Consider the following 14,365-nt stretch of genomic DNA (forward strand, 5'->3'; position numbering starts at 1 on the left):
CAGCTAGGTGAGAAAGAGAGGGGGAAGACATGCAGGAAATCGTCACAGGTCAGATTCAACCCCAGGACCTCTGCGTCGAGGCATAAACCTCCAAGCAAATTTGCGCCTGCTCTACCCACTGAGGTAACTGGCATGATTTTGAATAATTACTTTGCTGCTTATTCATCTGTACTTTTGCTTATGTGGAATTTTCAACATTTAATTGGAATGGATTATTTTTACATTGTAGTATTTCGCTTTACTTTCGCTCAAGTAAAAGCTCAGAATGTCCCTAAATGGGATTCCATTTTTTAATACGCAAAACATTACATTTCCAAGTCTGTGACATGTGATTCCAAAGATAACAGTATTTGTGTAGCACTTTAGAATAAACAGGGCCACGACTAAGCACTTCTTGTCATTGAAACAATGCAAGAGACCACCAGCAATATCTGATCAGCCTGTCTCATATGCACTCCAATAAGCGATGTTCATCTGTCTGTGCTGATATGTAAACTTTCCTCTTTCTCCCTTTCCTCCAAGCAGCTCTACATGATACATGAAGTGCCAGCGCGAGGCCTGGCGCAGAGACAAATGCCAACCACTCGCTCTTCCAAATGTCAAATCTGACATGTCGTAGACATTCGATAGTTATGCGTGCTGGACCAATTCAGAGCCATGCTCTTCAAACGATCACTGATGTCTCATGACGAGAGTAGAGGGGAAACGGCTGGATTGTTATCTGCCTCTGGGTATGACATCACACAAACATCTTGTCTTGATGTCTTCTTTCCAGTGAGCCCTCCAGCAAAAGGAACACAATCAAGAGTTCAACTCAAGTTGAAGGAAAACAGCCCTCATAACCAATAAAAGAAAAGAGTTGCCATAAACGTTCCTTGTTAAAATGTTAGAAATGCTTTAGGCCTGGGTTTTCACTACAGCCTGTCCATTGTGTAAATGAACAACAAAAGCAGGACTCACTAACTTTCACTTTACATTTTAAATTAAAATTTATAGACCAGTATCACAGCATTTCATGTAGGATAAACTTCATGCTGGAACAAGCTTTTTGCATGCCTGCTGCAAGGGAGAAAAGCAGCATGAAGACGAAGGTATTGATATTGCTAAACGGCTTTACAAGAGGATTTTACTATCACAAATGACAGACCAGTATCGGCTTATTAATTGCATCATTTTGTAATAAGGTTGCTGCACCAAGCATTTCTGAGTGAGAATATTACTGCAACTTGAACTTTACTTCACTGCAGGGAAGCCATCTTTCATTTTAGAGATTCCCAATAAGTCAACTGACTCACTGGCCTGTTAATCAGAGGCTGAGATGCTTTCAAAATTCAATTTCATCTGATTTTGGAACCACTCTTCAGCCACTGTATTTCCATAAACTTGAAGACAAGCACACCCATTTACTTAAAGGGTGCTGTAGGTAGTATTGCAAAGATCCAGGACTTAACAAACTTAAAGACTTAAAGTCCCTACCCCCTTCCTGGTAAAGCCCAAAACTAAGCTCCTCCCCCCACAAGGGAGAATGAATGCATGTGCAGGAGCAGTGATTGACACGCAGTTAGACACCCCCTGGCCCTGATTGGTGCATCTGAACAGGGAGCTGTGGATTTTTGAAAATTGCACTACAGGCTGTAGGTGGTGCCAGAGGAGCTGGATTTAAATTTACTAAATGACCTGCTTCATGTAGTTCTACTGGAACATAGGGTCAGTTTCAGCAAATATGACAGAAAGTTAGTTTTAGACATCTTACCTACAGCAAAAGTCATCACATACTACTAGTCTCACATTGCCAGACCTATCTCCACAGTGCTACATTACTACTGAAAAGTTGAACTCACTACAGTGTTACCAGAGGTGTTAACACCTTTCCTACTGCATCTGGAGTGACACTCAATGTTTTGGTTTTCCAAGGAAGCCATCGAAACGGTTTGAAATAATGTATGTGGCAAATCCAAAGCGTTTAGAATCATTCTAAATAAATAGGTTGACACACTTTTCTACGAGCAGTCTACTTTATTGAAGGCACATCAGTAAAAAAGAACACAATAGTTGTTCTGGACATATACATTCATTGTCAATCACATTTTCCTTTAACTAAATCAACTGTGTATCACATATTAGGGCTGGGTGTTCTACAATTTATGGACCCCAAAAAAAAAAAAAAAAAAAAAAAAAAGGCATTTGCTGATTAAGGCAACAATTGAGATTGTTTTTTTTTTTTTTTATTCCTTTTTGAATTTTGTCACCTTTATTGTAAATGCCCTTGTGATCTAATATTAATGACAAATTGTTAGATTAAAACTATACATTGTAAATGTAATAAATAGAAGATATAAATGATTATCCAATACAGCCTCAGATTTAGAATCACTACTACTAATGTACAATGCATCACATTTCACATCAATATTAAATATTTAAATTATCCTAAAGGATTTATTTTCCAATGTATAGCAATTGTTTGTATTGTTATTTTTACATATAGTATATGACTGTTGCAAAAACATTGGAGTTGGCAGGGTTAGGCCACACACTTCAGGGGTATATGAATTACAGTATTTCATATGGCTGGTTTTCTAGACATGGATTAGTACACCTAGACCACATGTGTGGAACTTTGCCATTATGTGCACCGGGACAGAAAAGCATTGAGATCTTGTACTAGTTCAGCAATTCCAGCAGTATTGCAAAAAAAATGTCAGCCTCCTTTCCTAACCGATTTTTCAGACCACTGAGAAAAACCAAGTTGGTCTGATTTTCTTCGCTAGACAGCTTAACAGAGGGTTAGCAAAATCGCGTAAGCTTCTCTCCGAGTTTCATTGATTCGGAACCCTCTGTCTCTTCTTTGTCTCGTTCCCTTCCAAGTCCTTCATGCAAGCAACCAGGAAACTGCGGCACTTCAGAGCATACTGCTCAGGAAAGTCCCGGAAATGACCAACGTGGGGACTGGAAACAAAATCAAAACTGTCCACCGGGACGCCTTTCTGCTTCAGGGTCTCCACAAAGACCTTGATGTCTGTGTGCCTGATCACCTGGTCAGCTCGGGAGTACAGGCAGAAATGAGGCCAGGCGGGCGGACGCTCCTGCACGGCGTCATAGTGGTTCTTGTGGATGTACTTGGTCAGGGGGTACAGCACGACTCGCAACAGGAAAACAGTCACTGCGAAAAGCGCCAAGAGGACGTACCTTAAAACAGGAGTTATTTTGGGCCCCAGGGTGGCCGCCAGTGCACGCAGGGCCCCGCGGACGTTCCCACTACCTGGGGCACTGTCCACTAAGGCCCCAATCACACACAAGGAACTGAACTGTTTATCATTGTGCAACAAATCTGCAATGTAACGGTACAGCATGAAGCCACCATTGCTGAATATGTGAAAGAAAATAGGACTGTTCTCCACCTCATAGTCATAGAGGATCTCCAGCAACTTAAGGGCCGTACTGCTCAGCTCCTTGTAGCCAAACGACTCTGAGATGAAGACGGTCTTCAAGGGAGCGGTGTAGCGGATGGTGACACATCCCTAAAAGTGAAGAAAGAAGAAGAAAGAAAGAAAGAAAATGAGTTTGTGATGTTAATGCTTCTATATTGCCATAATGCTGCTAAATTGATAGTATACATTAGCAGAATGCCTTGTGAGATGATCGTATTTAGTTTTCACCTGTTCATTGTAGATGGAGCTGTATTTGGAGAGGTGTTTGTCTTTGCAACCAGCCCAGCCCAACAGAATCACAACTGGCTCCTTTGTCCCCTGCCAGTGTCTCTCTGAGAACAAGACAGACGATAAAAACAGCACGCTACCAAAGCTGTCACAGCAAGCTAAGCTAAAACGAAGCTAGAGCGAGCTAAGCTTACACAGCCGGCAGAATTACATTGTTACGGCTTCTTCGTAAGATAAATGTTAGCGTGTACGCTAAGCTAACTGAGGTATTGACATACAGTACAATGAAATGATGCTCACCCGATGTCCCCGCATCTGGAAACACGATATTGTAGTCTATTTCATCGTCTGCCATTTCTGTACGCGAGAGTATCAACTGTCGTTCTCCAACGTTAACGTTCGGTTAATTTGGCTGTTGAAAAAAAAGGGTTATAGAGAAGCTACAGAGCTCTTTAATTAGCAACGCCAGATAGTAGCAAATACGTTACACACACTGCAGACAGGGCGATGGGCTGTCAGGTCACTGCACTATTACATACGGTCCCGCTTCTTCTTCTTATGTGGTTGAACAGCGGGTAGCGTTCAGCTAATGCTGCAATACCGCCACCCCTCTGTATAAGAGTGTTATCTCGGACAAATTGGTGAAATTCTGCATAATATTCCACAAAACTATATATAAAATTATGCAAAAAAATAATAATAATCTGGCAATGCGAGACTAGCACATCACCAACTCAAACATGTTTAAGAAAAGATATGAAGGGACTCCAAAATTCCTAAAACCTATGCCATATGTTATCTTCTCCAATGGCATATTTCTCGCCATTTATTTCAACCAACTACACATACTTGATGGTTTATTTTCTTCCATTGGAAGACATTTTTGCTTGTAAGATGCACGTGTAACTGTATATTCCTGTCTTTTCAATCGAATGACATGGCTGGTGATTTATTATTATGCAATTCATAGCTTTCCAAAATGTCTTAATGTGTTCACATTCCTACATACAGTGGAGTACCTTTATCTTATTGCATTTCACGTCAGGAATATTCTCATTGTATTTGACCAAAGTAATGGGGTTACACAATGCACTGGAGGAACTCCTTGTATTGCTATAATCATGTATTCCCTATTTGGATTTGAGCTTTCTTGCATACCTCTATTCAGTCAGTCATTCACATGAATCTCCTTTAAATCCTTTCTCCATGCTTCTAATCTGGAGTCTGAGGAATGGTGTGACCCTGAGATACAATTTGTGATTGTGGTACTGTTGGTGTTTTACTCCTGATTTATTAACTGTATACACTTTATACTACTTTTTTTTTAAACTGTAACCTATTCAGCCCAAATACACACGATTCTACAGAACTATTTGCAGTTAGTACCGTACCTTGGGCTGTTCATTCACACTGCACGGAATGTGTACGGAGTTATATTTATTTATCGTACTGGCTACATAAAATGGATTTTAGTTCAGACTAGTTTATTCTATATCATCCCTCCAGATATAGTACCAGTCAAAGGTGAAAGTGTGTCCAAACGTTTGACTGGTACTGTAAACCTGGACGACAGAATAAAGATAAAAGAAACATTGTTAAAGAGCATTAGTTTATTTTCCACAGGTAACTTCAGAAACAATAATGATACAAAATCTGAAATGTGGTATAAATGCATATCAATCATCTCACTTTGGCTGTTTCCATAGAAACCATAGATACTAGCTGACTAAATTAAAACAGGTGCCTCTCCATTGTATATATTGCTGGTTTTACAATCACAAATCACTAAAACCATTTTTATCTTTTTTTCGATAGTATTTACAGTATGTTTAGTTAAGTCTCCTAAAGAAATACAAATAATATGGGAGCATAAGAGACGGACCAAAATGGATGAATAATGTGACATTTTAACCCCCCTATTCCTAAAAAGTCAACAGAAATCCAGAAACTAGTTGCTAGCATGGCTAAAATAATCTAATTGTGAACCTGCACATGTACAGTATACGCTATAATGCTGTGTGCATACTACACTCTCCGTCCCCATACGATCTCCATCTTCTGCACGTGGGCCTTGGACGATTTGGAGAAGGTGCTTTTAACCACATTGAGAGGCGCTGTCTTGCGGCTGAGATAAACCTTATTGACACATGTAGGAAGCCACGACTGCTCCTCTTCCTTCTGCGGCTCCTTCTCTCCAGCTCCCACTCCTTCCTTCTTGATGACGGTACACGAGTGGGCGAAAATGTATCCCGTCATAAAGGCATCAAACCCGGCCCGGTGCGTTCCTGGGTCAGCCTTCTTCGTCTGAACGCCATTCTTGGGTGTGGGGTCACTACACTTTTCTCCCCGTGCATCTTCTGCTTGGCTTTCTATACCGTCGTTTGTGTTGATTTTTGTGTTTGTGTCGTCATCATTTGTGGACACTGGTGCGAGGTTTCGGAAGTCTGTGTTGTCGTCACACACTTGATTCCCCTCGCTGCCTGTGTTCATGGCCTCTCCTTCGTTCGGTTGGGTGTTCCCCTCGCTGTCCGTTAGAGGCCTTCTTTCTGGGGCCCGCTCAGCCCCTTGCTGGTCCTCTGGCGTTTCTTCGGGATCTACCTCCATGTGGGGTATTTTGCTTTCAGGGGCACCGTCAAAGACGCAAGAGCCCTCCGCTGCTTTGCCTCCACCTTTCTTCTTCTCTCTATGTCTCTTCCTCTTTTTTCTCTTTTCCCCCGTGCCTTTCTCATCCTGGAGGATGATCAAGTCAGTATCATGGGATAGCGGACACTGGTTGCCATTCGTACACCAGCCGAACCCCTGTCAGACAAACACGTAAAAAGCGAAAGGCAGGGTGGTTAAAAACGTTTACACAAATACATACTGTCTACTTGGCTCTTAGGTTGGGATTGCAACACAGAAAGAACACACACAGAGGGAGAGGGGAAGGGAATTTACATTTAGTTTGAAACTTGATCAACTTAAATTTGTTTCATTTCACTTTAGCTTGAGAATTTTTTTTTTGACATTTTCCTCTGGGTACAAAAAGGTTCAAACTTACAGAGAAGTGCTCGCAGATTTCAGTCCGTCCCTCAGCAGAGGCCACAGCTGGACACACTCTGTAGTCCACATAGCTGGACATGTGACCGGGATACTGACAGAACTCTACATGAAAGTGAGGCCCGCTCCCTCCAGAGGTCACACTGCGACTGTTATCCAGCTTACTGAAAGGAGGAGATAAAAGAGGGGACGGAGAGGGGTGTTATGAATGATTAAAACAGAAACTTTAAAACACCGGCACAACTCCCTTTTTACGGTAATGATACTATAATAATGCACTCTGAGGTTTCTTGATATTGAAGAAGAAGAAAAAAAAATTGACACAGCGGAGGAAACACCTTTCTTCTCTGCTTTTCACTTCAGCCACACCGGTGCATTATGGTTGACGTAGATACAATTCAATTTAATTCAATTCAAAACACTTAACTTGTCCCTCCAGGGCAATTCTGATGCACACAAATTCACATATTTAGCTCTAGGAAATGTATATTACGCAAACACATTATATACTTTTGTGTTTCTACTGTGTCGATAGTTTACTATAAACCAATACTCACCATTTCTTATAGGCATACTCCAAATAGGAGGCAGTGAGCCGGAGCTCAAATTCAGTGACATATTTGGTGTCATAGATGCCAGCAGGAAACATCTCAGACAGGTCAGATGTGAAGTTGGCCAAGCGGTCAGGCAGATGTGCATAAAAACTCTGGTAAAAAAACAAAACAAAAAACACAGTCATTAATAAGTGCAGTGTGCTGTGAGAAAGGCATGGAGTTTACAAGCCAATATAAAATCAAGAATTATATTATGAGGAGTTTTGACACGGTGTGCACTCTTGTTTTTACCACAGCTAATGGTAACCCTTGACAAAGACCATTTTAATCTGTAATGTTTGATTATTAACTTGCTAAATAACGAGATAACAACTAGGTCTGCAACTACAATTGATTTAATCAGTGATTAATCTGCAAATTTGTTTCTTAATTGTTATTTAAGAAAATATTGAAAAATGTCTATTACATTTTTCTCCAGACCTTGGTGGCACCAACAGTCCAAAACCCAAAGATATTCAGTTTACAATGATATATTAAGCAGCAAATCAAACTGGAGAAGCTGGAACCAGAGAACCTTTGGTGTGTGTGCTTAAATAAAATACTTATCAATACTCCAGCAATATATCAATTATCAAAATAGTTGTTGATTCATTTTAGGCAATTACCTAATAGAGTAATCGACTTTGCAGTTCTAATACCAACGACTAAGTAAGATGATGTAAGAAGTGCAAAACATTTTGCTGTATGTTGAGAGCAACAATTTATACATAATTACAGATTTTAATGATCCAGTCAGTATTTTGTTACCTAATATTTGAAAAAACAGTGGTACTTTCTTTTTGTAAGGATACATAAGTAAAATTAACATCAAAAAGACAAAAGGAATGAAAGTGAACAGCAACCACAATAACTTGATGGTACCTGGTAAAGGAAGACCATGTCGATGAGGCCGTTGTGGAGCACCAGAGGTTTCCTGGCACGCAGCAGTTCAGTGAATAAAGCTCGGATGTGGACACCCTGATCGTCTAATGCTCCCTAAAAAAGAAGGTATAGAGAAATAACAAAGCTAAAAATAAAACACACACACACGTCTATGGTCTTTTCCTATATGATGTGCCCTGTTCCGTTAGATCAGTGGTGTCAAACTCAGTTTCACTAAGGGCCACACTGGAATATTAGAATCACATCAAGGGCCAGACATGTAGAGTTTATTGCTTTTATGTCATCAAAAAAGTCAAATATCTTTGACTGTATTATTGCATTTCTCCTATAGTCTTCTCACTGATAGTTTAGTTGACAAAAATGTCAAAGAAAATGCCAAAGAGCGTAAAAACATTCAAATAAAGCGAAAGAAATGCTGGAAAAAGCAGCAAAAACGTTGTAAAAAGTGACAAAATCTGGGCGGGCCAACATTTATTGTGAACCAAAATATATAGGGGGGCCAGATTTGGTCAACCATCCTTGAGTTTGACGCGTGTGCGTTAGATGCTTTAGTAATATCATAATGCTTGCCTGAGGCAGTCAAATAATGGATAAGCCCCAATTTAGACATTATCTATTGCAAGGATGTTAATGTAGTATAGCCGACAGTGTAATTAGCATACCATGATTAACTTCCAAGGGGAACTGATTTTTAAACATCAAAGTCTGTTTACAGGTTTTGGGGAGATATACTGCACAGTACAGGTACAATAGAGAGCAGAGTGGGTTCAGGACAAGATTCAGAACACACAGCACAATACAGAACAGTATCATCACCTTATTATTGCCCTTACAGTAAGGGATTCCGTGGGCGTACTGCTTGTTAAAGTCAAATCCGTGCTGAACCAGGAACTGGACTGACTGGGGCTCTATGATGTACTCCTCTGAACACAGCAGGGTGAGGTTATACACCTGGACCAGGTATGTGTCTGCAGCCTAGGGAAGGAGAAGGCAGAAGATAAACTTCCCAGACGTAACACAGAAGCCTGCAGTGGCAAATTATAAATAAATCTGACAAGCACAAGATACATGACACACAATGGTGTGGGAGACCGTGGACTATGGACTATGTAGACAGCAGTGTCCACAAGTTTAACGCAATCTGAGAAGGGTTCATCTTATTGTACCTTGTCGTCCAGTTTCTTGTAACAGGCGATTCCCAGAGACAGGATGGAGCGAGAGCGAGCTGCATGGCATACGGCTTTATACCTGTCCTCTATAGATCTGAAAGATGATTGCGAGGGTCAGGGCAAACTTACAGAAATGCAAACATTAATACGCAGTAAGAGACGGAATGGCACATGCTCTAAACAGCATATTTTGCAACTGTGGCTTCTTGCACAACAACCTGTTGATACTCTTTCTCCCCTGTGTGTGTTAGGAAGAAGTGAAGAAAAGACTATTAATATTTTTACTCACTCAGCCAGCAAGGATTTTCTGTTTCCAAGACCACTCAGCTCCTAAAACAACACAGGGAGCACTTAATACTTTTAGATTTAAATTGGTGATAGCATGTGACAAAACAAAGAGTGACAAACAATAACAAACATACAGATTTTTCCAAAGAGATACACAGCACCACCGACAGCAGGTAATTGTTGCATTCACGTGCTCCTCGCAAGGTCGTTCTTTCGACTACAGTGTATTCATGAGCTTTCGTGCATTAAAATATATATCTTGATTTATGTGAACTTATGATGACTGGTAAATGTATTGAAGAGAGGTTTTGTGGGGCTGGCAGCAGCTGTGTTGTAGTAGCTGACAGGCATGTACTATAACAGACTGTGTCATTGAGAAACTGACGCCATATTTTGCAAAAAGCATCAAAACTCGAAAGGATACATTCACGTGTATCAACGTGAAGGAATCGATTATGTAAAAACAGTTGGCCGGCCCCTCACTATTGTGGAGATTTAATTGGTTTTTTGGAACAGGCATAATGGTTGTTTTGAGAAATGGTTATTCTCTGAAAGTGAAACTATAGGCACATTGTGGTCATTTTATTATTAGTTATGGTATTAATTTGCCAGGTAAGAAAGAAGGAAGTGTGCTGCTTCAAATCCACCATGAATTATGCTTTCTTTTGTAAATTCTTACATTTTTGTTTTTCCCACCATAAAAATGGTTAACTAAGGAGTTGACGGAACTTGTGTGTGTGTGTGTGCGTGTGTGTGTGTGTGTGTGTGTGTATTGGCCTTCCACGTACAGTTTGTTCACATGTCGGATCTCATCTCCGCTCATCGGTTCTAGTAATACTCATACTTGTAACAGAGTAAATAAGAGCGACAAATCTATGACTTTTAAAAATTATGAGTTTTACTTAAGATTAAATTGCAAGTAGTGCACGCTGTTAAGACTTAAGACACTCACACACAACTACACTTACCGTGTCCAGTGCAACGAAGGAAGACGTTTTCATGGCCACTACCATAGCAGGCCAAAGCTCTTTGAAGTTATCATTCTGGACATCAATAACTGGAACGACCAGTGATGACACCATGTTTGTCTCAACTTGTGTAAAAAGCAAGCAGCTCTTATTCTTGAAACGTTGTCAGCAGTTTACGACGGCTAACGTTACCTGGAATATTAGCTAAACTTAGCTAACTACTCGGCAAAGGTTTTCATTATAGCAGCTCTATGCGGAGCCCTTTACTTATTTGTTGCTTACTTGATATATTATCTTCATACATTCGGTAAATATTTTGGCAGTTGTAAATTCATTAACACTTGCTCGGGTCGACAGCTAACGGCGCTTCCACCCATAGACTTCCACCGTAAACATTTCAACGTGCTTCTCGGGGTCTTATAACAAAAAAATCCATAGTAGTTGGACTATTGCCTGAGCGGAAATAATAAGCGTTTGCCACTTAATGTATGCACAACATTTGCACAATGAATTAATATAAATCTTTGATTGGAAATTCTGTACTTACATTTGTAATTGTAATTCTCTGTTTGACGTTATGCTTTTCAATATACATTTCCGGTAGGCGTTTACGATAGACACAAATAAACAAAACGTCACTTTACTTAGCTAACTGTCGAGGTGAAGTGCGCCATTTTGGCTCAAACAAAGTCAGAATTTTTTTAATCCTTGATAAAGTATTTTCAATTGTATCCATACAATACGTTGTAAAAGTCTGCAGGGCGAGACTCTGGTTTCCACGAGTTAACATGTAATACTAATGCATTTTTTGTTCTTGTTTTTACACCGCGTAAGCAGCTAGTTAGCTTAAAGTAATGATTAAAATCCCCAGCTGAGCTTCACTGCCAGCCAAGCTACCTTGACGTTTGCTAAATTTAGCTTTGCTGTTTGCTTTAACCTCCGCGATGGGTGGCTGCTCCGCTCCAAATTGCTCCAATTCAACCAGCATAGGCAAACAGCTGTTTAGGTTCCCCAAAGACCCTGTCCGTATGAAGAAATGGGTGGTAAACTGTCGACGTGACTTCGAACCAACTCCTCACTCCAGACTCTGCCAGGTAACGTAGCTAGCTAAGTTCACACAGAGACTGAAATCTGTGAAACTAGCACTAGTTTATTAAAGCACTGATGAATCACTTCTAAAGAAGACCCAAAGTTGAATTGGATAGGACCATGCGTCAAAAGAGTGTAGACAAGAGATTCATTTATTTATAATGGTAACGTTACCTTTTCTTCTGGGTTCAGTTGATTGCCACTCTGCTTTTCGTTCTGCCACATAACGTTAGATTGCACTCACTGTATGCATGTTCTTGTTTAGTTGTTTGGGTGTATTATTAGTTGGATAAAATGTATGTGTATTCCTGTCTTGTTCCCCCCCCCAAGGACCATTTTGAGCAGAGCCAGTTTGAGGAGATAGCGAGATCTTCAGCTGGGGGAAAGAAGCTGAAGCCCAATGCCATCCCCACTCTGTTCAGTTTGGGACAACCTGCTTACAGAGTACTCCCTTATCCATACAACTTGCTGCCCATAAAACCTGAACCAGGTAATGAATTTCAGTTACTTTGATTATGTTCAAACAAGTATTCATCTAATAAGTCAGAAACATATTGCCCTTACAGGCATTTCCATGCAGTTCTTTTTGGCAAGTATCCACGCCTAATTTGCGATGTTTACAATGCCAAAGCAATTTGAGGTACGTTGAGGTACATGTAATATGCACCACATTCCAGACGGGAAATACAATACTGGTTAGATGTTGCTGTGTGTCTGTAGTGGAGAAGGAGCTGAATTTCGGGGACCATGGGTACGCCAGACGCACCCGTCTGCCCGGCACAGTGGAGGAGGATGCAGAGGACCGGCAGCCCTGCACACAGTGTCATCTCCTCAAGAAGCAGCTGGAGCAGGAGATGCAGCACACTGCAAGGCTACAGAAGGAGGTAGGATTGCTGCTGTCAACAAATTACTCGTTTTTTTTCTTTGAAGGGGCAGTGTGCTTTATTTTAACACCAATAAATCAATACCATAGTTGAAATTGTCAACATTGGGTCAGATGTAGGGGTATGACAAAACACTTAGCTCACAAGACGAGATGATACACGAGATTAGGTTCACGAGACAAGATTTTGACACTATTTTAAAAGAAAACTTCAATGACGAAATATGACTGGAAAAATAGTCTTTTATTCCAGGAGGATCTTCTATGCTGAATTCGAGGTCAAAGCCAGACTGCGTCGTGTTGACTGCTGCTCTGCACTCATGTAGTGATATTGCGAAATGCTCGTTACTTAATAGTTAAATCAGGTGTTACGAAAAATGTACTACAACATGTTTACGCCAGTTCTACTTTCTAACTTATCTTCAGCTTACATCCCCTAGTAATTTGATCATTGTCTTTGATACGGGCAGCTGCCATTTTAAATTTAAAAAAGGAAATCAGTTAGGGAATCTTGAGTGTGAGTGTTTTATAACTAGCCCTAATAAACCATTTTTCTTCTCTGTCAGGCAGAGGAGATGAAGAAGCGGCTGTATCGGCTCGACAGGATCGAGAAGGGTCTCCGGAACTTTCTGTACGAGGACCAGATCCGTGCCCTGTCCCTCACCAAACGCTCCCGACGGGCCGTCTGGTCTCCAGAGACCATCCTGAAGGCCCGTAAGATCCGCCGTGAGATTGGCACAAAAGGCTACGAGTACATGAGAGAGCTGGGATACCCTTTGCCCTCCTACAGGACTTTATGTAACCGCCTGGAGACTAAGATAATGGTGACGACCGACATGAGCCGCGAGGAGCTGGCGGAGCTGGGCCTGGGGCTCATGGCCACCTGTGACAGTCCCACAGAAGGTGTTGGGGTCAACGATGATGAGGAGGAACTCATGGGTGTTTTGTCCTGATCGTTCAGTTTGCATGACTTGCTGACTCTAACCAGGGGAAGAATGTGCAAAATTTGCTGTGTATGCAGATATGACTCCTATCTACAAAAGACTTAAAGCGTCAATATAAAATGTATGCTTCGCTTGACAGAGATTGTGAGACTCGTTTGAATTGCCGGCGTGTTGTGCTTGTGATCTGCACCATTAAGACATGGCTTTGCTCAACTGATAGGAAGTGCTGGGGCTTGTAGTTAGCCTAAAAGTACATTTTGTTGTCCCAGATATAAACGTGTGTAAAAACAATACAGAAAATACAATTGAACACAACTGAACACAGCCTTTCCCAACTGTAACACTTCAAAATATGGCTGGGCGATATGGAGAAAATCAAATATCACGATATTTAACCAAATACCTCTATCGATACCGCAACGATATTGTAGTGTCGACTATTAGTGCTTTCACAAAATATTTACACAATGACATTTAAAAAAAATAATCATCAGTAAAGTGGATATAATGACTAAGTGGGTAAAGGTAAAAATAATAGAACAGTTACAACAGTCTGGTAAGTTCAAAAAAGCCTTTAAAACCAGGAAAAGACAACACTTATGTCATATCACGATCTCACGAAATCTAAGGCGATATCTAGTCTCATATCCCAATATCAATATAATATCAATATATTGCCCAGCTCTACTTCAAAAAATAAAATAAAAAATACATTAACAGAATGAAATTATATATTTATTATGGCTGTCAAAATGAACACGTTAATAACAAGTTGACACAAATTACTTTTAACGCCACAAATTTTTTTAAAGCACGATTAACGTTCTGTG

At 40.6% G+C, this 14,365-nt stretch overlaps 3 protein-coding genes across 6 annotated transcripts; 1 reads left to right on the forward strand and 2 right to left on the reverse strand.

Moving 5' to 3' along the window:
- Positions 1–1,996: 1,996 nt before the first annotated feature.
- On the reverse strand, positions 1,997–4,259 carry tmem53 (transmembrane protein 53). 2 transcript variants are annotated; one of them, XM_028593528.1, is made up of 4 exons: positions 4,152–4,259; positions 3,960–4,071; positions 3,660–3,763; positions 1,997–3,521 (listed from the first exon to the last, which is right to left on the reverse strand). In XM_028593528.1, exons 2-4 carry the CDS (start codon positions 4,012–4,014, stop codon positions 2,820–2,822), a joined length of 861 nt encoding a protein of 286 aa, XP_028449329.1. In that variant the 5' UTR covers positions 4,015–4,071; positions 4,152–4,259; the 3' UTR covers positions 1,997–2,819. The 2 variants fall into 2 exon arrangements, with proteins under 2 accessions (XP_028449329.1, XP_028449328.1); XM_028593527.1 differs by having other exon boundaries at positions 3,960–4,253.
- Positions 4,260–5,251: 992 nt separating this feature from the next.
- toe1 (target of EGR1, exonuclease) lies at positions 5,252–11,324 on the reverse strand. 3 transcript variants are annotated; one of them, XM_028593596.1, is made up of 9 exons: positions 11,167–11,200; positions 10,620–10,708; positions 9,653–9,693; positions 9,361–9,457; positions 9,011–9,169; positions 8,174–8,287; positions 7,256–7,404; positions 6,700–6,862; positions 5,252–6,458 (listed from the first exon to the last, which is right to left on the reverse strand). In XM_028593596.1, the coding sequence occupies exons 2-9, from the start codon at positions 10,662–10,664 to the stop codon at positions 5,685–5,687; spliced, it is 1,542 nt and encodes a 513-aa protein (XP_028449397.1). In that variant the 5' UTR covers positions 10,665–10,708; positions 11,167–11,200; the 3' UTR covers positions 5,252–5,684. The 3 variants fall into 3 exon arrangements, with proteins under 3 accessions (XP_028449397.1, XP_028449396.1, XP_028449395.1); XM_028593595.1 differs by lacking the exon at positions 10,620–10,708 and having other exon boundaries at positions 11,167–11,324; XM_028593594.1 differs by lacking the exon at positions 11,167–11,200 and having other exon boundaries at positions 10,620–11,135.
- On the forward strand, positions 11,254–13,673 carry si:ch73-382f3.1 (THAP domain-containing protein 1 B). Its single transcript, XM_028593597.1, has 4 exons — positions 11,254–11,713; positions 12,039–12,198; positions 12,429–12,592; positions 13,158–13,673. Exons 1-4 carry the CDS (start codon positions 11,564–11,566, stop codon positions 13,542–13,544), a joined length of 861 nt encoding a protein of 286 aa, XP_028449398.1. The 5' UTR covers positions 11,254–11,563; the 3' UTR covers positions 13,545–13,673.
- The last annotated feature ends 692 nt before the right edge of the window (positions 13,674–14,365 follow it).

This window comes from Perca flavescens, chromosome 12, assembly GCF_004354835.1.
Source record: "Perca flavescens isolate YP-PL-M2 chromosome 12, PFLA_1.0, whole genome shotgun sequence".
In the NCBI taxonomy this organism is placed as follows: Eukaryota; Metazoa; Chordata; class Actinopteri; order Perciformes; family Percidae; genus Perca; species Perca flavescens.